Source organism: Dermacentor variabilis, chromosome 4, assembly GCF_050947875.1.
Source record: "Dermacentor variabilis isolate Ectoservices chromosome 4, ASM5094787v1, whole genome shotgun sequence".
Taxonomy (NCBI): Eukaryota; Metazoa; Arthropoda; class Arachnida; order Ixodida; family Ixodidae; genus Dermacentor; species Dermacentor variabilis.
In genome coordinates this window covers 31749098-31773848 of record NC_134571.1, presented here as the reverse complement: position 1 = coordinate 31773848, position 24751 = coordinate 31749098, and the positions used below count along the sequence as shown (strand labels likewise).

Sequence of the window (24751 nt, the reverse complement as noted above, 5' to 3'; positions counted from 1 at the left end):
AGGAAGAACTTTGCAAATGGCCAAGAGTGGGAATATAGTGAGCTTCTAAGTGTAATAACGACAGTAATACGGAAAGAGAAGAAACATGTTCGTTGGAAAAGAATAAAAAAACCAAAAAACTGGCGGAACAGGGAGATACGAGAAGCGATCGCCGAACGACAGAAAGCATCCCGACAGCACAGGCAGGCAAAGAAGGCGCAGTTGCCGCAGGATGAATTAAGTAGCCAGTAAAAATGTACCGGGAGAAAATGTCTATGGTTCAATCACTGGCGCAAGCAAAGCTAAAAGGTGGAAGTGAACGTTGGTTGTCAGAAATACGTGAGAAAAAGAAGGCCGCAGCTAGAGTATTTTGGAACCACATAAAATTGTTAGGCAGGAAGTCAACAACAATACAACATATCCTAGACGAAGATGGAAACAAATTGGAAGGGAAAGTGGCATTAAATTACATCCAAAAAATAATAGCCGAATCCTTCCAAGGCAATGACGAGGTTCTATTTGAAGAAGAAAAGAGCATGAAAGAGACCCAGGTGGAAAAGAAGCTGGTGCTCACAAATTTAAACTGGAAGAAAGCCGAACAGAAAATTTCTAAGCGCACAGCCACAGGGCTAGACGAAGTTCCCGTTAGGCTGATGAATGAACTAGGCCCAAGAAGTAAGGAAGCTCTGGTGAAAACAGTGGGAAGAACTTTAAAAGATAGATGAATACCAGACAGTTGCCGACAAAGTAGAATGAATTTAATTTATAAAGCTAAGCGGGAGAAAGATAGAATTAACTCGTATAGACCGTTGACAATTACATCGGTAATATATAGGCTAGCAATGCAGGCAATCAAATTAAAGCTGCAAGCATGGGCAGAGAATACTGGCATTTTGGGAGAACTTCAGAATGACTTCAGAATAGATAGGCATTTCGATGATAACTTATTTGTTCTTACTCAGTATATTGAAATATCAAGAGTAGAAAACAGACTGTTATATGTGGCCTTTTTAGACATTACAGAGGCGTATATGACAAAGTAGACCGCAACATTTTGTGGGATATTCTGGAAGGGGAAGGCTTAGCTGACGATTGTCTGCAGCTTTTGAGAGAGATTTACATAGAAAATACCGTTTGCGTTGAATGGGAAGGGATGAGGAGCGGGGAGAAAGTTCATATCAACAAGGGACTGAGGCAGGGGTGCCCTTCATCCCCACTGCTGTTTATGATGTACATGGTGAGGATGGAGAGGGCGCTAGAAGGAAGTAATATCGATTTTAATATCTCATACAAACAGGCGGGTACAGTAGTAGAGCAGAGCTTCCAGGTTTAGTTTATGCAGACGACATTGTGTTGCTAGCTAACAAGCAAAGTGATTTGCAACGTCTGGCTGATATCTGTGGACAGGAAGGCAACAATTTAGGTTTGAAATTTAGTGTTAGAAAATCAGGTGTTATGGTATTCAATGAAAACAGTGAACAGACAGTGGCAATACGGGGCCAGGAAGTGCCTCGGGTAAGAGAATATAAATACCTTGGTATATGGATAAACAAAGGCAATAGATATATGGAAGCACAGGGAAAAAAAACAGTGAAGGGGGAGAGAAATTCAGCCATAATGAAGCACAGAGCGCTATGGGGATACGATAGGTACGAGGTGCTCCGGGGTATGTGGAAATGTGTTATGGTTCCAGGACTTACTTCTGGAAATGCGGTTGTTTGCTTGAAATCAGGGGTACAATCAGGACTCGATGGGAACTAACGGTCAGTGGGTCGCCTCGCATTGGGCGCTCACGGGAAGACTACAAATGAAGCTGTGCAGGGTGATATATGGGCTGGACTAGTTTTGAAGTGAAGGAAGCTCACAGTAAAATTGATTATGGAGAACGACTGAGGAATGTGGAAGAAAGTAAATGGGCAGGGAGAGTGTTGAGGTATCTGTACAGAAAAAAACATTGATTCACAGTGGAAGAAAAGAACTAGGAAGCTTACCAGCAAGTATGCGGCCTGTAGGGTGAGCGACACAGCAACAAAGAACGTCAAGCGGAAAGTCAGAGAGGCTGAAATAATCTCATGGGTGGCGGCAACGAAAAAGAAACCTGTCATGAGTAACTACTTGAGAGGAAAAAACAAAATCAGGAAAGAAACAATTTATGATAACTGAAAGGGAAGCTCATTGCTTTTGGAAGCGAGATCATGATGCCTTGGAACACGCACCTATAAAGCGAGATATAAGAAGGGAGAAGAAGCATGCGCTTGCTGCGGTAAAGTTAGGGAAACGATGGAGCATATTTTATTAGAATGTTAAAACATCTGCCCAGCGGTTGATTTAGGCGCCACTGGCCTCCTTGAAGCCCTTGGGTTCAGCGAGAGCAGCGGAAAAGTAAACATGTCCGCAATAGAGATTAAGAGGTGATTGTAAGATTGGTGGAAGAAAACGACAAAAAGAAACGGAGACGTACAAAAGCAAAGTTCGCAATAGGTGGTCAGAAAATGTGGTTTTGGGAGTTCATAGTGGTTTTTATCTTTTTTAACTTGGGTAGGACGTTAAGCAGTGTAATCGCAAGAGCTTGGTGGCGCGACCCACCGCCCCGTTCCAAAGGGAACGCTCATAACATCCATCCATCCATCCATCCATCCATGCACGGGACACAGGCGTTTTTGCATTTCGCTACCATCGAAATGCAGCCGCCGCAACCGAGACTTGATCCCGCGATCTTATATGTGCTTAGCTAGCAGCCCAACACGATAGCTCCTAAGCCACAACGGTGGGTCATATCAGATATTTTAAAATGTTTCCCGTATATGTCTAGGCCGTTTGAAACCTGCCCGCATGGCACAGTTTCGAGCACGTATTAGGATTTTTAACGCGGGAGCGTTAAGGGCCCCGTGTCGCAGAATCCAGTGTCAGCGGAGTTGTCCGTGAGCGAAAATTTCCGCATATATTTAGGTATATGTATATGCCACGCCTTGTTATGTGACATACGGTATGTGCGGGTTATATTGCCACATTATTCTATCACTAACGTTGCTCATACCTTGTCCTACATTCTTGACAAAGTTATTCCTCTGAATTGTGAGAATAACAGCCCACAAACAAATCTGAAAAAAGAAAACATCGACAGCGCATGCTCTTTACGCCAAATCTTCTTACTTAAATATCAAAATTGCGAAACAAGATTCCCAGGTGTCCCTATAGCTATCGCCTAAGAGACGCGAAAGCGAAGGCCTTGTAACCCTACTGCAATTCGCCTTAATCACAATCACTAATTAATAATGAGTTGATTTTGCTGATCGTTAATAATCTCTTATACACGGCTGCACATGCTTTGGTTCGCTTCGTTCTGGCCTTCCTTGCGTCACGTGATATTTTCTGTACCTCACCACGGGACCTTGAACCGTAGAGATCTAAGGCTTTGGCCTCAATAACAAAAACCTTAAAATTATGTTTTTTTTCTGTTTCTTTCTTTTGCGCCACTATGCACTACCTTTAGGATCGACCGGTCACGCAAGAGGCCGCGTTGTTACCAGAAGGTTCGCCCGCTCGCCTTCGTGAATGCACATCGTTCGCCGTCAGCGTTTCCCGGTAAACATCGCGGTGAACATTAAGGTTACATAAGCCGCAGACCGGAAGCGTGTGAGAAAGGAAAGACGCTTGATTTTTCAACCCGTGAGGGAGTATGGCGAAGCATTGTCAGGGGAGAGGGAGTGGGAAGTGAAAGATGACAAGAAATAGGTAGGATGTTGCCTAATAGACTCCGCTATGCGCGACAGGTGGCAGTCCTCAGCAAAGTGGCCAGCGTTGTAGCGGGCGCTCACAGGGTGTCTATACCAGTGGAATTTATAAACTCCAGCAGGCTTCGTAGCGCATGCAGCCGGGAACAAACCGGGAACAGCCGGCTAGTCTCTTTGAATTCTATCGCGTTCCACTCTAATAAACCCCATGAGCTCGGGTGCTCCTATTTAAAGGGACACTAAAGCGAACCAATAAATCAGCTTAGACTAATGAATCATTGTTTCAGAACCCTGCAGACAGTCATTTAAAAAAATAGTTTGATTATTAGATGAGAAAATGAAGGTCCAAGTATCAGTATTTGAATTTCGCGCCGAACCTCCAGTGCCGGTACGTCAGCGTGACGTCAGGGATTCCAATATATGTTTTCGCATAAATTTGGACCGCGTTGGCTGAATAAAGGTTCCCGAAACTTGCCATGTTTAATATTTGGTTCCTTTAGAACACGATATAGTCAATCTCCACCGCTATATATACTTAGTAGGCCCTAGAAGATGACATCAAAATCCAAGACGTCACAGCCCCCAGGTGCGGGAACTTAAGTAGGCGTCGCCACTCGTATTTCGTTCTTGTGCTTTTTCTGGCTTACCAAACGTCTTATCGTTGTAAGAGTGGTGTTTTTGGTGTTGTAGAACGGTAATTTACTGATGCAGAAAAAAAAAAACATTTTTCACTTTAGTGTCCCTTTAAGTGCATGTAAAAGGAGAATTCGTTTTTCTCGGCAACCACTGCACCAAATTTGACGAGGTTTGTTGCATTTAAAAGAAAAACTTAGAATCTAGTGACTGTTGGTTTCGAGTAACTGATTTAAGTCGTCAATATTTTATTAGAAATTGGCAGAAATTGGAAATGTTCAGAAAACGAAACTATCAAGTTTACAACTCTCTAACTCAGCAAGAAAAATTGATATCACAATTTGGTGAGTTGCATATGATAGTACATCTAAAGCGGACAAAATTGATATGTTACACAAGAATCTAAAAAAAAAAAAATCAGTAATATGGAAATACGGCTTTTGCAGAACCCTTGTACAGAACGTACGTAACAAATTCACATAAGATATAAATTGACATTCCGAATTTGTCCGGTTTGAATGATCTAATGGATGCCGTTTACAGAACCGCGATATCTGTTCTTAATGCAGAGCTATTAGCTTATAAACTTCGTGTGTCTATTTTCTTCGAACTTTCGAAAAATTTTTCACAAAATTCAGGCCCTAAATCGAAATTCCGCTTTTGACTGTCACTAGAATTTAACTTTCTCTCTCAAATGCAACAAATGTCATTAAAATCGGTCCAGGGGTTATCTTAGAAAAGCGTTTTTGCGTTTTACATGTATTTGAATATGCCGCGTCGGAGTTGGGTGCGAGCTAAAGTTTCCGCTTAAGCGTCCTTCAAGTTTTGTTGATTTAAAACGCAAACCGCGTTTAACTGGACAGAGTAAATTTTAAGTAGTTCACACCAATATCTTCATGCAATAAAAACATACATATATAAGAGAAGCGTTTAAAACGCGCGCGCGTGGTTTTATAAGCGACTCAACTGTTCGACCACGGCTTGTCGTGGTCTCGACAACTGAAAACCCTTTCAACAATTAACTGCACGCAGATACATGCAACGATTGAAGCCCATGACGCTGGCGAAGCGTGCGCGTGCAGACGCAGCAGAAATAGTTGCCTGGACGATAAGCATATACAGCAATTCTACAGTTGCCGAGACGCGCGCGACGCCACCGGCGTCCCGGGAGCGTCTGGAAGTAGTTCGCGCGCTGCGCGCGGTTGCTGTCGATAATTTAATTGTTACTTGTAATGCGGAGCGCTTACTGTGGCACTTAGGTTGAGCCCCGGAAGTTGTATGACATAATCAATTTTGGCATTGCCATCTACGGACTTGCTCCTTCTGCGATAAGTTTAAGTGCGGAAGGACACAATTAGTGTGATACGCTGAAAGCGGCGAGCGCGTAACTGAAAATTGTGCGGTGCGGGTCATTGCGGGTTGTGCTCCTTTTGAAGCCATATTATTTCTTATCTGCGGTTGTCAAGGTAGCTTGCACCGCGCTTCGCGGCAACTCAGCATTGGACAATGTCTGGCCCAGAAGCAACCCAGAAGATGGATGAGTATCTCAGCTCATTGGGCTTTTGGAGGAAACAGATCGCCGCTGATGGCTCATGCCTGTTTAGAGTGGTTTCTGAGCACGTGAGTCGACCTTCAGTACACTTTATGTATTTACTTGCGCGACCATTATGCTCTCGGATCGGCTACTTCTTTATTTGTTAAGCTGTTATAAGACTCGTTAGCGTGGCAAGTTAATTAATGCGTGGTTCTTATCTGTGGACTAGGTGTACAACACGCAATCGAAACATGAAGTTGTACGACGAGCGTGTGTGCAGCATTTACGTGAGAAGAAGTCCATCTATGCAAAGGTGAGTCTTCTGTCCTAGTGCCGTTTTCTTTACTTTATTTAAAGCGGAGCTTTCTTTGTCAACTGTTCTGCGTTTCTCACTCGATCGCCTACTATGGGGTTCAAAGGGGTCACAACAATGGCCCTTACCCCCTTGACAACAGGGAACAAATTAAAAAAAGTATTATCGGCGTACTGGAGTTGGAGAGAAGCAAAGCATTTCCCAGTTATAGGCGATAAGAGGGGCGTTGCGGTGCGTTGGTTGGCGACAAACGAAGGAGGGTGTCATGTCGCTTAGTTTCGCGCCCTTCCGTTCTCTTTCGCCGCCTCAAATAGGTCTTAGCAGGAGGCCCTTCAATACAAGAAAAACAAACAAGGAGTAGAACAAAGGCAAAAGAGTCGCAAAACGTCTTCAAATAATGGGGGTCGCGTGTGCGGCAAGCGAGGCCTTGTGCATTAAGGGTGAGGATCGAGCCACGCGGAGGAGCTAGGGCGTTAAGTTTAAGTTTGCCCCCATGAGTGTAATTCCGCTCTACGACTACATACGAGATGCCTCTATTGTCGTTACTGGGAATTTAACGTCGATCTTCACAAACCCCAAAACTCGTGGATCCTCTATTTCATGGACGCATACTGACTTTAGAGCAGCGAGTTGGACAAGTTAAGGTTCATGATTTTAGCGGCAGCGCAAAGGACAAGGACGAAGCGAGATGACGAAAACGTGTTACTTTTTCTTGCGCTGCCGCTGATCATGGACACATACTGCCCCATTAATGTTGACTTTCATTGCGCACCCAAACAAGTTTGCTACCACGTCTTCGCTCATGGTCAGTTTGGACGCTGTAAATGAATACAAAGTACATGTCATACTATTATCAGTTGCCCCATCTCAAGCATTACCATTCCTTTGCGCTTCTTCGTGAAGACAAACTCGCATGTACAATGAGTTTAATTCATGTTTTGGTTTGATAGTTCTTTTTGACCTCTCACAAAAATTTTGCTAAGTTCCAGCATTCAAATTGTTAATTCCCTTGTTTTTGTCCACCTAATTTAACCACCTGATTCACTGCGAATCCCATAGTGTGGGTATGCACCACAATCAGTCAGGTCAACAGCATATCCAATGTACTTTCGATTCCCGACAGAGCTGTTACCATGGATATTCAATTCAATGACATTTTTCCTAATAATGCAAAAAGCTTCCATATCGTATTCTAGAAGATATATTTTAATATCATGCAATTTTCAATGTGACGAAAAGTCAGGTGTAGGAATATTTTCCCCGATTCATTTTTCTCTTCGGCTGCAAGATTTTATGCCGACCTTTTTAGCCAAATTCATGGCAGTAATGCTGGCATTACGCAAAATTGGATGACCAATTACATCAGCTGTGATAATCACTTATTCATTATCATTTTGCTCATCCCTTACTGCTTCTCGTGATTGTTGCATAATGACATTTCATTCCTTGGTACCTGGGTATTTGAGACGCATGCATTTAATCTGGGTGCCTGGCCATAAAGACTAATTATAAATGAAATTGCAGATTCTCTTGCGAAGGCATTGATAAGTGGCCCGATTCTCCCTTATTGCCCTTTGACTTCTCATGTCACTGCTGCTAGATTTCGCAGGAGTGTCATAATCATGCAGGCAGCATCAGACTCCGCAGTTACGAACTCTGTGGATTGCCGACATCTTCTGTACCCTTGGCACAGAGATTTTTGCCAAACATGAAAAATTGAAGTGTCTATCACGAGGCTGCACTGCCGTATACCTATGTTGAACTATCTACACAGATATGGTCCCCTCACCTTTATGCTCATTCTTTGGCGAAGTGGATACAATAGACCATTTCTTGTCGTCTTGGAGGCATTTTTCTGTTACAAGAAAATGACTACTGGAAATCCCGCTTCGCAATATTGGCGTGAATTTATCTCTGCCTGTGATCCTATCTTTTGGCGCCTCCGTTATTGGGTTCAGTCACAGAAATGTTTGCTGGGCAATCCAAAATTACCTAATTGAAACCAATAGATTACCATGTTGGACTGTTTGTCCCCCCTTTCCACCATAACTTTCTTTTATTGATTTATTCATTAATTTTATTTATGCATGGTTTTCTTCCAATTGCTTCCCCCCCTCCAAAAAAAAAAAAGAACATTGTACTTTTTAAGCTTCAATGTTGAAATTGTTAACTCCTTTAATTTAACCAGCCGATTCATGACCAATCCCCACTGTGCGTGTGGGCCACAGCCACTCAGGAGAATGACAACTTTTGTGCATCCTTGTGCAACTTTAGTCATTGCACCCTCTTCAAATGTGAACCCTCAATATTAAGTCCCCCTGGAAACCCTCATGTATAGCCTACCTACTCATGCGAATGATTCACTTTCATGAACTGCAAAATAAACACTACTTCTGTATTTGGAAACCACTTTGCACATAAAAACAATGCACATTGGCTTTCGACTCACCTTCTACACTTCATTCAAGGTCATGCAGTTGCAGCCTTCAATGGACACTGCATGTGACCATCAGAGGTTTTTCTCCTGACATCGAGAATAAGACACACCTAAACATAACATGACAGATTTGCTTCCTTTAGATAACGGCATTGCGTTGGGTCTGCACACATTGTTGTTCCTTTTTATTTTTTCGCTGCTGCCTTTGCAGTTTTGCATTGAAAAAAAAGTATAGTAAAGCTTTTTTTGAAAGGTTTGTAGGCTCGCCCAAAGTGCATATTTTTTTGTCTCTTTATAGCACATAAACTGTGTTTGACAGCTACAAGACTTTCGTGACAGTGTGTTGAAGTCATTTATGTTCAGGGCATATTACCAGAAATATCTTATTAATCTTGCCTTGCCAACTGCATTAAGGTTCTCTCACAAACCGCTTTTTCATCCCTTAGTACATTGATGGGGACTTCGAGCAATACATGTCAAACATGGAAAATGTGAAGGCAAGTATCAAATGATGACAAAGCATGTATTTCACTTGTGCTGAGCTGTCTGTTAGAATGTATCTTGGAAATGAATATTTCTTCCAGGTCTGGGGTGGCCATTTGGAGATGCATGCAATGGCAGAACTGTACAAGTAAGAAAAGAAAATTTGTTGTAATGTTGCTTAAGCATGGTCCATTTCAGAATGAGCAACTGCTATGCTTTCATTGTCTTTTGCAGCGTGTGACTATTGACTTTTATACTAGGGCGCAGTTGCATTGCCCATGTTCAAGGCTTGACAAAAGTTTATACTGCAAGATTAGCTTCTTGAGCAAAACTGCCAGAGCATAATAAGGATAGCATTGTAGCCGCAAATGTGGAGCCAGCTAAATGCCTTGAGTATAGCATGCCCAACACAGTACAAAAGAGCAACACAGATACTGTTTTGCTCTGTGTTGTAGTGGGTGCGCTGTGCCCAAGGCCTTTTAGTACGATATGCCAACAAGCCCAACATGGAACCCTAAGGAGCTAATTGCCCACACACCTTTCCTTCAAGCGATTTCCTATACTTCACACTTTTGTGCATGATGATTTCTAACAGATTTAACTACAAGTGGGTGTTTCTTCTTTTTTGCTGTATCTATTTCATGCTCATAAAGTATTGACTTGCCTCTTCTACTTGAACGTATAGGAAAGACTTCCTGATCTTTGATAGCCCAGGCAAGAGTCCCTACTATGCAACAGAGAATCACTTTCAAGATGTGGTATGGTCTCTGTGATTCAGTTTTATGTTTGCCATGCACGTGGCTACATTATATTTTTCTTCTCTAGGTGATGCTCTGTTACACTCTTGGTAATCACTATGATGCTGTCTACACGAAGGAAAGACTCGGTGCTGCAGCCATGTGCCAATGTGGGTCCTGAGACATTTTCAACTTATCTTACATACCTATTCTTTAGCTAACTTTAATTTGTGCTGCCTCACTGTTTCCTACAGCCTTTGTGTACGAGACTCTGTACAAGTCAGTTTTTAAGTTTGGAGACGATGTCAACTTGGCAGTCAAAAAGATGCTCTATGACAAGACATACTTCAAGCACAAGAAGAACATGACCTTTGAGCAGTGGAAAGAGAGGTAATGGTCAATAGCCCTTTTTATCTGGTAAAAAGGCTTTCATGTGCTGGAAAATTTTTGTCATATTTGTACTTGCTGTTTATTTCACATTTTTTTTTTTCTAATGTGGGGCCTCTTAACTATATTTAAGCACACTTGTGCATGGATGCCCATTACGTGTTGCATACCATTGTAACTATGAACTTATTAGAATTATGAATTATTATAAACTTCTCTAATTTTTTTTTTTTGATGGCTCAAGTGTGCCATTATGTGATAATTATGCGAGCACAGACCCCTTTGTTGTTGCTGTCGTTTTTTTTTTCTTTCTACAACCAAGGCCTGAATAATTTTTCAGGGGTTTTTGTATTGCTGTGATGTTCATGGTTTAAGTCTAAACCCATGCAAGTGAACTTGTGTGTGACAGCAACAATTGATGTGATGAAGATGGCTGTGGTATTCGCTCGTCGCCTACAAGTCATGCGGGCAACGCGCAGTTGCCACGTGGGCAACGACTTTGAGCAACGTCTTCCCAGTGTTGCAGATATGAGGACAGCAAATACGCGCCGAAACTGGCATGACGCATGCTTTGTTAAATTGATGTGTTTTACTGTAAAGAGCAACATCAAAAATTTCTGAAGGTTTTGCAGTAGATTCTTATCCACGCACATATCAAAATTGAGCTGTTTGATCGTTTTGTGCGACAATCAGTAGTACTTGACTGATGTACATCCAATTCTGGCTTCGCCCCGCAGGGGGCGCCTGCGTAAGCAGGTGTTTGGTGTGTTGCGACACCACGTACCCGAGCACACGAGGGTCGGACCCTCCTGCGTGTAGCCATGCGCGGCTTAGCCGTGTCTGGGGAAAAGGGGATCCTGGAGGTTGAGCCGATGCTGGGTGTTTGGACCTTTAAGGCTCTCCGGCGGAGGCAACACACCTCTTCGGCCTCGGCTTCACATAGACGGTACCTCTAGACTGACCCACCTGGAGGAAATCGGCAGTCGCCTTTTCATGTCTCTCTCTTCCTACAACCTTCGTCTTTCCCTTACTTTCCACCTTTCCTGTCTCCTTCTCTCTTCTATTTACTTCCTTCTTCTTGGCTGCATGGGTTAACCCTGTGTGGCTATCCAACCTTGGGTACACCATATTTGGTTATAGTGGCGGCGTACGACTGGCGTTGTGCAGACTTGTACGCAAGCTCTGCCGCGTCCCCTCGTTGGGCTCCGTGGTGGGCGGTCGGCGCTGTTGCCGAATTTTTATATACTTTCATGGAAACTTCTTTCCCCAAACTTCCTGATCGCCCTCAGAAACGAGAGCGCACCGAAGATGTCTAAGTTTTTTGGCTATCGTACACAGAACTTTCCCCGCTTTTATGTCATCCACTCTGATAAGCCTGAGAAGACGGTGAGAATGGTCTCGCCTTTCGTTGTCTCGAAATCTCTGACGGAAGTTTTCTGTCTCGGATACAAAGCATGGAAAATGGCTAGCGGTGATCTTCTCCTAGAGCTCCGCGATCAGAAACAATATGAAAAACTGTCCAAACTTGTATCTTTTGGGGGTGTTCCAGTCACAGTGACCCCACACTGTACCATGAATACTTCCCGTGGCGTTGTATCGGATGCTGATCTGCTAGAATTGTCTGAAGCTGAACTTCTAGAGGGTTGGAATGATCAGAACGTGATCAATGTTAAGAGAATTAAAATAAGACGTGACGGAAAAGAAATCAATACCATGCACCTAATACTTACATTTGGCTCAAGCAACCTACCCGACACTATCGAGACAGGGTATGTGAAAATCCGAGTGAGACTGTACATCCCAAATCCCCCAAGATGCTTTAAGTGCCAGCGATTCGGCCACAGCTCACAGAACTGCCGAGGCCGCCAGACCTGTGCGAAATGTAGTGCCTATGAACACCTATCTGAAACATGTCAAAACTCTTTCCATTGTGTGAACTGTGATGGGGAGCATGCTGCGTACTCGCGGTCCTGCCCATCGTGGAAAAAAGAAAAGGGAATTGGGACAATTAAAGTAAAGCAAAATATAAGTTTCAAGGAGGCACACAAGCAGGTATCCCACCTGCCCAAGAACTCTTTTGCCGATATGACGCGTCAGGGGACAGGGACACAAAGGCTTCCGGCGACTGTTCGACCCACAGGCAGTGAGTCGGCAGTTACGCCATCTGCCCCTGAGGTGGTTGCAGCTGACGCTGCTCCGCCAACCCAGCAGAAGGAACCATCGAACCCGAAGGTGGGTGCAGCCGAGGCTGCCCCAACCTCCCCGGCCCCTTCCAGCGCTGGCAACAGCCGGCGCAGCCAAATCCCTCAGGGAGTCCCATCGACCTCTGGGCTGGTGGGCGCAGGGGTCTTGCCCTCCAAGGCGGGACTCTCTCTGGTAACCTCTCGCTTGCAAGAGCACGTGTCTGGAGCCTCACTAGAGGCAATGGACACTACACCTGTCCTGAAGGCACACCAAACGCCTAAGGAGCGGCGAGGCTCCCTCGAACGCTTCAGAAAGAGCAAAACCCCGATTACAGGGCCTCGAAAGTGCTCTGTAATCTAAGGCATAACTTCTATTTCCGTACATACAGCACCAAATTAACTTCATTATGGACACGCTAATTATGCAGTGGAACGTCAGAGGTCTCCTCAGAAACCTTGATGATGTTCAAGAACTTCTCTACGAACTCACTCCAAAATTGCTGTGTGTACAGGAAACCCATCTTAAATCTAAACACACTAGCTTTCTTCGTCATTATGTTATTTTTCATAAAGATCATGATGATGCCGTCGCATCATCTGTCGGTGTAGCCATTATACTTGACAAAGGTGTAGCGTGTCAACATCTACAACTACAAACGCCCCTAGAGGCAGTGGGTGGCCGTTTGAGCCATACTTTTAAACAAACTTATTACCGTCTGCTCTCTGTATATACCCCCGCATTATCAGCTCCTTAAACATGAATTCCATACATTAATAGATCAATTACCCCAACCCTATTTGGTTTTAGGAGATTTAAATGCACACAGCAACCTATGGAGCGACTCTCATTGCGATGTTCGAGGTCGACTGATTGAACAGTTTCGCTTTTCATCTGGTGCATGCCTTTTGAATAGTAAGGCACCTACATATTACAATACTGCACATAAAACCTATTCCTCTATAGACCTCAGTATTGCATCTCCCACCCTTTTACCTGATCTTAAATGGAATGTTATTAGAAATCCGTACGGGAGCGACCATTTCCCTATAATTCTGTCTACACCGAAGATGAATGAATGTCCCCCACAGTTTCTTCGGTGGAAAACTGATTCAGCCAACTGGGAACAGTTGTTCAAAAATTACTCTCATATCGTGGACTGACATCTCTGCTCTAAGCCTGAAAGCTGCGGTTGAATACTTCACCTTTTTTCTGATTGGTGCCGCAACCAAATGTATCCCAGAAACAAAGGGATCATCTAACAAGTGCCATGTTCTGTGGTGGAACGAGGAGTGTCGTAACGCGCATAAAATGCAGAACAAAGCATGGGGGTTGCTCCGCGATTCTCCGACCGCAGAAAACCTTGTTGATTTCAAGCATGTGAAATCTCGGGGAAGGAGAACGCGCCGACAAGCTAGAAGAGAGAGTTGGCAAAAATATATATCGGGAATTAACTCTTACACGGATGAGACAAAGGTCTGGAATAGAGTGCACAGAATAAAAGGTCGACAACCTTACTCGCTACCTTTAGTAAATACACAGGGAAATAGTATGGAAGACCGGGTGAACTTCCTAGGCGCACATCTTGAACGCGTATCCAGTTTGTCGCACTACTCTGACACATTTCAAAGACAAAAAACACGAATAGAACGGCAGCCATTAGTACGAAAAAGTGCAAAATGTGAGGCATACAATAGACCATTTGGCATAGCAAAGCTTCAAGCAGCACTAAACGGCTGCAACAAATCTGCACCTGGCTCTGACCACATAATATATGAAATGTTAAAGCACTTGCCATCTGAAACACAATGAACTCTTCTTTTTCTTTACAATGGTATGTGGTCTTCCCGCCAGATTCCCTGTCTGGAAAGAGGCCATTATAATTCCCATTTTGAAACAGGGTAAGGATCCTTCCTTTGCAAACAGTTATAGACCGATAGCGTTGACAAGCTGCCTATGCAAACTCTTTGAAAAGATGGTGAATAAACGCTTGCTCCACTATCTTGAAACCAACAAAATATTAGACCCATACCAATGCGGTTTCAGGGAAGGTAGGTAGACGACAGACCAGCTTGTCCGCATAGAAATGTACATCCGTGAAGCCTTTATCCACAAACAGCTTGTCGTATCTGTATTCCTTGATATGGAAAAGGCATATGACACTACGTGGCACTTCGGGATCCTTCGGGATCTTTCTGGAAGGGGTATACGCGGCAACTTGCTGACCATTATTGAGAGCTACCTGTCTGACAGAACATTTCACGTTAAAGTTGGCAATGGTGCAGTGTCGATCATTCTCACAGGAGACAGGTGTACCGCAGGGTGGAGTGCTGAGCTGTACACTCTTTATTGTGAAAATGAAGTCCTTGCATACCATCATACCTTGCACACTCTTTTACTCTGTTTATGTGGACGATGTACAGATAGCTTTTAGGTCGTGCAATCTCAGCATCTGCGAGAGACAGCTACAGCTTGGCCTGAACAAACTCTCAAAGTGGTCAGAAGAAAATGGTTTTAAATTTAACCCTCAAAAAAGCACATGTGTTCTCTTCACAAACAAGAGAGGCATGTCACCGGAACCCGCCATTGGCCTTAACGGAGAACGACACTCGGTCAGTCTTGAACATAAATATTTAGGTATTATTTTGTAGACAAAACTTAATTTCATTCCCCACTTAAAATATCTTAAAGCTAAGTGCCTGAAGACTATGAACCTGCTGAAGCTGCTTTCTCGAACAAACTGGGGCAGTGACAGGAGGTGTTTGCTTAGCCTTTATAAGAGCCTTGTACGATCACGCCTCGACTACGGAGCCGTGGTGTACCAATCCGCATCGGGCAGTACTCTCAAAATTCTCGACCCGGTCCACAATCTAGGTATACGGCTGGCAACAGGCGCATTTAGGACAAGCCCTGTGGAAAGTCATTATGTCGAAGCAAACGAATGGTCCCTACACCTACGCAGAACATATCTAAACTTTTGCTACTTTTTAAAATGTAAATCGAATGACGAACATCCATGTTACTCAACTGTGCTTGACTTATCTTCTGCAAGACTTTACCGTAACCGCCCATCTGTTCGAGCCCCTCTGTCTGTGCGCTTAGAACAGCTGGCTAATGAAACCGGTATTCAACATCAAGAAACAGTCCTAATGACTCCCACTAACCTTGCACCACCTTGGGAATGGCAGACTATCCAGTGTGATATGTCTTTCGACGCAATAACAAAGCATGCGCCTGAGGTGCATATACATTCACACTTTCTCGAACTCCAGGCGAAGTACTCCTGCGCGGAGTTTTATACAGATGCTTCAAAGTCTACTTATGGTGTAGCTTATGCAGCGCTCGGACCTTCATTTTCAACGTCCGGTGCATTAAATCCAAACACCAGCATTTTCACAGCGGAGGCATACGCGATCCTCTCTGCTGTGAAACATATAAAACAAACAGGTATAACAAAGGCTGTCATATTCACAGACTCATTAAGCGTTGTTAGTTGCATATCAAGTCTATGAAAACACAAAAACGTTATCCTTAATGAAGTCTATAACCTTCTATGTTCAGCATACACGTCTAACCAAATGATTGTTCTTTGTTGGGTGCCTGGCCATAGAGGCCTAGAGGGCAACGTAGCTGCTGACGAAAGGGCTTCATCCGTACCTTTTTGTGATGCAAACATTAATATACCTGTACCCTACACAGACCTTAAACCATTTTTACAGCATAAACTACGGAAATATTGGCAACGGCAATGGGACACTCAGGTATCCAACAAACTGCACCTAATCAAACCGAAAATATTGAAACTGGCTCTCTGAGAAAACAAGACATCAGGAAGTACTGCTCTGTAGGCTAAGAATTGGGCACACCTATAGACCGTTTCATCGGGCGAGGAGGATAGGGCGCGCGGAGAGCCTTTCCTCCTCTCTGGCTTGGGCGATCCGGCGCGGCGCTGCTTGAAAGTATTGCTGTTGCGTGCTGTGGAACGATTTCGAGATGTTTTAGATGGTACTTTGTGAAATTTACGCCATGTCCGTTCATATAAGGTCATCAGGGAAGCCTTTCGGTGCATCGGTGACTACAGTAGGCGGAAATATCTTTTGGGGGCGCAAAAATGTGACTCGTTTTATCAGCCGCGGTGTACGCACATTATCAGTCACGGTGTGTATGTGTTGTGAACCATTTTGCTTATATCTGTTTTCATTCAACAAAGAAAAGCGGTGTCTCTGTATTAGCAGCATGAAATGGTAAATCTGCTCAATATCTGATCGCTTGGCGTAGGGAGTAAAACATAAAGCATAAGAGCGCATGCTCGTGCACGGCCAACCTAAGGCAACCACGAAACATCTAAGCGGCAGGCACAATCAAATATTTGTGATGCACCGGCATTGTTCTCGCGCATTTCCAGTCTAGTAGGCTTCAAATTACCACATGTCTACGCTAGCCTTCCTGCATGAGGCCGATGGCGCTGCTCAAAACAGCGATCACTGCGGTTGGTGAACCAGCACGGTACATATGTAAGCTGTGCGCTTCGGCATTGCCTTTTTGGCCTGCATACAGCCATAATATATGAGGGATCGCATAAAAAGAATGCGATGCCTATTTTTGAGGACAAAATTTCCGTAATGCGTGTGAGTGCGTCGTAGAGAACGGAACGAACACAACCGAAAAAAAAATTCCATCCTCTTTCTCAAAAAAGCAAAAGAAAACGGGCTAACACCGCAATAGGACCTCGCGTAGTCACGCCGTACAACGTTTATAAATATATAACCGCTGATGCGGTATGCTTGGACCATGCGGTGTATAGAACAAATATATATGTAATCCAGCACCTACCACTGCTTAGGACGCCCGCGCAGTTCGTAAACAGTCCCTTTGCTGAACAAGCGTAATTCAGACTGTAAGGTATGCTGCTATCACTTGCCAAAACTATTTTTATTCAGGGGCGGAAACCTCATCCATCGAACCAAGTAGTCACGCAATGTAACCTGCAGCGAACAGTTTGAACGCTTGTCAAAGTATAACACCACAGCTCCTATCGTAGCAGAACGGTACCCACGCTCACGCTGTTACGATCGTCGCGTATGTTTCATGGCTCCTAAACCGCAGCTTAGAAATAGAGGATAATACTGCAATGAGGTCACATTAGTGACTGGAACATTCAGAAATACACAATTCTTCTCCGAGGCTGATTGTAGACTCGAATATGCGCGCACACATCGCGCTGCATGTTCCGTCCGCCTCACCGCCAGCACAAATTCCGGTCATGACGCCTTAAACCACTTCAGCACGTCTCACAGAACCGTTTACCACGTAGAAGACGCACGTCATACTAAGCAGACCGCACGACCGCGAAAACAAACGCCAGAACCTGCCGCCGAGCATATACCTGCCATGCAAAAGACCGCTTTCACCCAAGCCAGTATGGCGCTGCTCATAGGCGGCGCCACTGCGTTCACAATATGGCGGCGCCTACGAAAAAACGGTCTATAGCACTCACTCGTATATTCTAACTGGAACTAACCCTCCGACATGCACTAGGTGTGGAAGTCGACTTACAGTCCTTCATGTTCTCGTTCAGTGCCCATTATTAGAAGAGGAGAGGAAAAAGTTCTTCCCTTCCTTATACTGTCATAATATACCTCTGCACCCAGTCTTCTTTTTAGGCAATGACCCTCTATTTAATTTTAAATCAGTACTCAAGTTCTTAGTAGAAACTAATACCATAGGAATCATTTGACCAGGCTATTTGTAGCACAGCCTCTGCTTAGAGGCTGTAGCTGCAATGAAATCACTTACAGAGCACGTGCCTCGCAGCCCTTGCATTGAAGGGCTCTGCAGAGGCACTGGTGCTGCTATAAATTAACATGTTTTAGTATCTTATCGTTCTCAACGTACTTTTACAACCATAGGACTCACTTTTCATTGACATTAATAGATACATATTTTACACCATTTACAGCGAATATTTTAGGCCAATATACAGCCACTCGATTACCGCCATATTCATCGATACTCGTTGCCATTCATCACCAAATGTCATGGTGCTCTTTGGCTATTTCTGGCCCTTGCGCCAACAAACAATATCCATCAATCAATTGTGGCTTTGCACTATTTGCTAGTCACTCATAGCACTCCCAGGCGACGAGAAATGAATTCTATATTTCCAGAACCGAGTGATCGAGCAACAAGAACGAGTGATGTGTCACGCAATGGCCCGTTTCGTCGCTCCAAGCTGTCGCTTGTCACCGTGGCGCACAGAATTGGTCGTGTGGGGTTTGGGCTTTATAGCCTATGGCATTCTGCTGCTGAGAAAGAAGCCATGGTATTGAATTTTGGCCGAATAGATACATTTGTTCCAGACAAGTGGTGTTGTGGTTCCATTGTACAAACTACTGACACAAATGAAGCGGCACCTCTTTGTGGCAAACATAATTGTTCTGTCGGGTAAATGTTTTGTTAAGAATTCTATAGATTTCTGTGCATTTCTGTGAGAACTGTGTTACGCTACTGTTTACATTTCCATGTTAGTGTTCTGCAGGAGAATGCAGTAAAAGTGGCCGAGATGTACCCATTTTAATATGTGACGTCTTTTGTGACCATTGACTGCTAAGTCAATTCCAGGGTGTAACAAATTAACAGCCGGTTTTGCATTATAAAAGTGATGGTCTTCCCCAAAGCTTGCTCTTCTTTCTTGCTTATGGTGGCTCTGATGTTTGCAACAGTAGCAAGCTGACCTATCATATTAGCTCAAGTTTTTGCTTTCAGTGCCACTAAATTATTGCTATACAAATGCAGTGATCAAATGTGTCTAATAAATGTACTACGTGTTTTTTATTTCTTGCTCATTTTAGTGTCAAGTTTGGCACGGAGACCAATGTCCTTTCTGAGGAGGAACAGGTTAGGTAGCATGCAGTTAAGAATGCTCTGGTGCATGATTTGTTGAAGTTGTGCCATCTCTTACAGGCCACTGCTTCTGAGGTTGTGACTGCATTGGCCAATCGAATACCCCCATTTCCATTCAAAGTTGCCAAGGCTTTGGACCCGACAATCTACAGAAATGTTGAATATGACATCTGGAATGAGGCAGAGAAAGGTAGCTGTCACCCTTGGCATCAAACATGTTCCTGAAACTGTGCAAGTTACCAAAGCGGCAACTCGGTGGTCATGCTTTGCTGCTGAGGAGTGCAATGTTACAGGTTCAATTTCTTGGCTGCTTTCCATTCGGGATGACCTGCTTCACAGCAGTTGATGTTTGTCTACCAAGTGTTGGGTACATGTTAAAATATTAAAAGCCAATATGCAACCCCCCCACTGCAAGGTCTGCCATGCCCCTCTGTTGCATTGGGGCATTCAAAGCAATGAAATAATTTTTTTAAATCGGAAATGTCACCTTTTACTAGATTTCATGACGAATCCACTGGTATTTCAAGTGTAGAATTTTGCACAGAAGTTGCTATACATCTACACTACCAGAAACTAAGCTTACACTGCCCAAAATTTAGTTTCAGTTGGTCTTGAACAGCATTGGTCGCTCGAGGCTGTGCGAGTCGCTTGGTTAAAGCCAGCACAGATCGTTGAGCTATTTGTACTGCATGTTCACAGAAACATTCAATATGTCATGAAGCTGTGTAGGTTTGAGTTCAGGTTATTTAAATAAAAACGATAGAAGTACTCGGAAATGACGAAGCCGCTTGTAAAGGTGCACAGCTAACAAACTATATTTAAAGCATACACAAGAGAGAGCTAAAGTTTATGCAAGTGTTGCGAGCACATGAAAAGCGTTCACCAGTGAAGTGGTCATGATGTAGTCAGGGTGATGAGTGCGTGAAGAGCAGATTGGAGCTTGTCTTGGGGATGGGTGCATAAGAGCGGCGCTCTAAAGGAGTTACTGTTGTGACTTGCATGGTTGGTCAGCGTGCAGCGCCTGAAGTTTGGTGGCTAAAGGTGAATGTTGCATGTGGCAGCTGTTTTAATGGTTGCCAAAGCTGTTGTCACCAACTGCATGCAGGCACATGGCGTAAGTAGCTTTGGTAATAGCTTTCCTCTTGTTCCTGCCAGTTCTGCTTTCTATCTCCGTCCTTTTACAGTGGAGCTGTTATATGCAAGGCTGTAGTGGTTTCTGTGCATAGGCAAAAAAGATGGCGGCCATCCCAAAGCGAAAAGAGCTGAAGCATAAAGCAAAACTGTATCGCCGGGCATACTCCAGCTGCGTTTATTCGCGAGAAGTGGCGAAATGTATTGTGGGAAAAAAAATATATCGTTATAAAATAAGTAAAACTGGAATGGACACTGTTTTGTATGGATTGCAGTTTAATGTCATGGGCTCTGTAGGCAAATTACATAACCTTATCCCGGTTCCTTTCCACCCGTGAAATGGGTAGGCCATGTGTGGTGAGGACTGTGTAAGAACAACGCCACCTACAAAAGGACACCATCGTAAACAGAAGTGGGAATGTGCACGGTGACAGCGGGCAAAGATCGGATACGGACGAAGCGAGCGTATACGGACAAAGATAGTGCCGCAAACGTTAAGTGTATGCACCTTTAGTTGCATCGCCCCTAACGACTCCACTCCCATAGTAATTGTGGGGGATTTCAACAGACATGTCTCCGCCGAACAGAAAGTAGTTCGTGGCGTTTCTCTTCGAAAGGTTCTGCATTCACTGTTACACAAACATCATTGTGCGCCCACTATGCGAGATCGTGTGTAGACTTCACATTTGCCAAGAACCTTTCTCGTGTTGCCACAGAGCCACCAGCTGTATATCATAGCGATCATAAAGTGATAAGTTACCTTGGTGACCAAATAACAAATCCAAAAATGCAAACAAAAGTTAAATATAAAAAGCATTTAGTATGCGATTTAATAAAACAAAAAATAATCGTGGTAAAAGAAGTTCATTGTAGTACGTGTCCTTCATTTTCAATCAACATTAACATATTTATCACCATATATACAACTCCGCTGCTCATCCATCTTCAGAGTGGAATGGCTCTGAATTTTTTTTCTTACCATCCACCTCTGCCCTATACTGGCCACTGTTGGTAAACTTCAAGGCTAGACAGTTGCATTATGGTGACCAAGATTTTCTTCTACTTTGTTTTAAAAAAAAAAAGAATTACTACTACTACTAACTACTACTTACTACAACTAATTTATATTGCTATGAGAACAGGGCTACAAGAAAAGGCCATACAAATGTACATATGCCAGTGCTGGCTGCTAAATATTCACTTATTTCAAATATGATTTTGCATGAGTGCCTCTTGTATGAGTACTTCGCTTTGAACCCATGGTGACAATGTAGATGCCCAGGCAGGGATTGTAGGTCCTTGTTCAGGAGTCCTACAGATGTAGTTCTTTGACATGGACCTCCAGATTTTAATGTTAGGTAGGCCTTACTTCTTGCTTGCTTTTACATTCTTCTCTTGTTGCATGCACTAAGGACTATTTGAGTTAACCTAAATTTAAGCAAGGTAATGTGATCATTGAATATTACCGATAGAGCAGGAAATGTGCAAGTGCACTTGTGGTGTCATGCGGATACGAAGGGAGAGACATAAATATGGAATAATAGCTGTGAATAAAGCAGTTTAAAGGCAGTACTTGGATGTTGTTTGTTTTTAGCACTGTTCACATTGTAGCATAGTTCAGTTTTTCATAGGATAAGTTGTATTTGAGAAATTAAGTGCATTTACATAGGTCAAGGGCACTCCCCTCCTAGATTCACCAAAAGTGTGCTAAACTGCTTTTGCTTTGTGCAGCTTACTGAGCCTGTGCTTTGACTTTATTATTTGTGCCTTTTTGTGCCACTTGAAATTAAGCTGCTGTTTTTGCATGCCAGAGTGGCTGGTGTCTTAAAGCATTATGACAGAGGAATGACTTTATCCTTTTTGGTGTACCTAATAATGCAGTGTTCTTCACATGCAGGATTTCTGCATGACACTTGATCACATGGATAATTAAATTTTCTGTTTATCTTGTTTTTCAAATGCCTATTGTAAAGAGGAAGTGTGTGTGTGTGTGTGTGTGTGTGTGTGTGTGTGTGGTTGTGTGTGGGCGCGTTTTTAATTTGACTTTATGGGCATTGAGGGGTGATTTGCTTGTAATAAAGGAAATGTTGAGAGGAATGAAAGTATGTTGTTTTCCACATTTTTGAATGCTGCTTTTCATTTATTATAACAAGGGCTAGGTAATGGTACACATTTGGCAATTGCTTTTGGTGCAGTCTGTGCAGGTTTATCTTAAATTGAAAAATTTTCCTGTACTTTCCAGAGAGAATTCGCAGTGAACAACTAGTGATTCCAGAGTTGGAGCCTGGTGTTAAATGTTTGGTGAGTATAGTGCATCAGCAGCAGTTGCATTGCTAGATAGATCATCTCTAGCAATGGAACTGTGGGTTCCACCCGTGTGCTTAGATTTAGGGGCAGGTTAAAGAACCCCAGGTGATCTAAATTTCCGGAGTCCCCCACTGCGGCTTGCCTCATAATCAGATCGTGGTTTTGGCACGTAAAAACCCCATAATTTTCTTTTACTCTGGTTCTAGCAAATTCTGAAAGTTTCTGCACAGAAACTTTCTGTGGAAAAACTAGCTGGCTGTAGTATGCTCTAAAAAAAAAAAAAAGTATTCTTTCGCTTAACCACACTGTTTCCACATTTTTACCCTGGTGTGACACTGAGGCAACATGTTACAAATGAACATGGAATAGCAGGTGCTCATTATATTATTACGATATCTTTCCACATGCAACAATATGTACTGGCCCGACTTTTGTCCGCCTTCTAGACCACTGGTGTGGAATTGCTGGTGGCAGTACGATGCTAGTGGTGGCAGCGTGTACACCTCTACCCTTCTCTACATGGATAAAAGAATGTTATGCTCAAAAGTAGCATTTGTCATGTACATGGCATGAGAAAGTGCATGCACAATGGCTTGAACATTGGAAAACATTCACCATGAGCCTATTTCATGTCCACTGTATGACAAAGGCTTCTCCCTGCAAAGATCAGTTTTGAACAGCTGAACTAAAGAACCAAAGACCAGGGAAGTGAGAAAAGGGCGTTGGTGTACTAACAATTGAATTTTATTTTTGCGCTTGTGGTTACATGTGTATACTAGTTCACATGCAAAAAAGGAAGCACAGATACATTTTTTACTCCTCATATTGGCCATGTAAAGGGAATGTGATGGGTGAGGCATGTCATCTGCCGGCAAGATATGTTTTTTCTTTAGTGGTCAAAACTACTGAGGGCGTACTTGCGCACATGCTCTCCTTCTTGGATATCTCAATGGCCTCCAGGGCTTCCTGTTTTTTCTTGTTGCTGCTTTTCGTTAAAAGTCTTAACTCGATTAAAATGAGCTTTGCACGTAAATTTCCTACAATGTGCTGCCAGGTGTCCACAGGTGGCTGTTGTCTTGAGTGAGGCTGCATGTTTTCTGGTTAACTCATTCAGGCATCACCCTGTGTGCCCGATATCTGCAATGATGTAACAGTGATGTCCTTGTCTATCTTCCTCAGTCCTCAGCTTCTCAAAACCCGTCTTAGCTATGAACTAACTTGCTCAGTTAAATATTATTCTTCAATCAATTCACCTTTACCCGTTTTGCACCAGCTGACCCCTTTACCATGCCTGCCAATTTCTCGATTCAATCACAACACCGAGTTCTCAGCCATCTTTGTCTGCCATTCGTTTTCCTTGAAAACAAAATTTCATTGGACTGGTAGTCATGAGCTCTACACTTTGCATAGCCTGCCTCACTTCTTCCTAATCATAGCTAGAAGGGGGTCTTAGGTCAGAGGCAGTTTTCATTTTACCATTGTGTGCTCCACTGGACTGCATCCTGTCTTGCTTTGTAACTTTGGCTGCACAGAACTGCTTTTCATGTTGGAAGAATTTTGGCAAAGACCAACAGAGTTTGACATGTAGCGAGTGTTGTAGCATGTACCGTGCTGGGAAGTACACGGGAATATCGAAGTCCGCTTTGAAAAGTATTTGCCCACCATTTTATTGACATGGAAGTGTGATGAATGCAAACAAAAAGAATCCCAAGAGTCTGATGCCGATTCTGATGAGCATGAAAAGGAAAATGCAAGTGAGCAAAAGGAATTGAGCATATAGATCGATGCCTTAAGTCGAAAGCCTGGTGCAGTTTTGGTCAGATCGAAAAGGCTGGAAAAAAAAAACTTGATAAACAATGTAATTTGACTGAAGCTATGGACAAGGCAATAGAAAAGTTTTCTGCTAAGTACGACGAGCTTCTGACAAAGGTTGATGATCACGACACGCAGATTAAGCAGATGAAAAAAAATATCGGAAGAGCTAACAGAAAA

General features: G+C 43.4%; 1 protein-coding gene across 3 annotated transcripts in view; it reads left to right on the top strand.

The window, feature by feature from the left end:
• The first annotated feature begins 5480 nt into the window (after positions 1 to 5480).
• Positions 5481 to 24751, top strand: part of LOC142578879 (UDP-N-acetylglucosamine transferase subunit ALG13-like) — a 76050-nt gene continuing 56779 nt past the window's right edge. Inside the window, exons 1-10 of one of the 3 annotated variants that reach the window (XM_075688547.1) lie at positions 5481 to 5966; positions 6110 to 6193; positions 9077 to 9127; positions 9215 to 9261; positions 9799 to 9871; positions 9939 to 10020; positions 10105 to 10240; positions 19270 to 19315; positions 19382 to 19511; positions 22695 to 22753. In XM_075688547.1, coding sequence (XP_075544662.1) covers positions 5853 to 5966; positions 6110 to 6193; positions 9077 to 9127; positions 9215 to 9261; positions 9799 to 9871; positions 9939 to 10020; positions 10105 to 10240; positions 19270 to 19315; positions 19382 to 19511; positions 22695 to 22753 — 822 coding nt within the window. In that variant the 5' untranslated portion in view covers positions 5481 to 5852. The remainder of the gene's footprint in view (positions 5967 to 6109; positions 6194 to 9076; positions 9128 to 9214; positions 9262 to 9798; positions 9872 to 9938; positions 10021 to 10104; positions 10241 to 19269; positions 19316 to 19381; positions 19512 to 22694; positions 22754 to 24751) is intronic. The other 2 variants (XM_075688546.1, XM_075688545.1) reach the window with 2 other exon arrangements.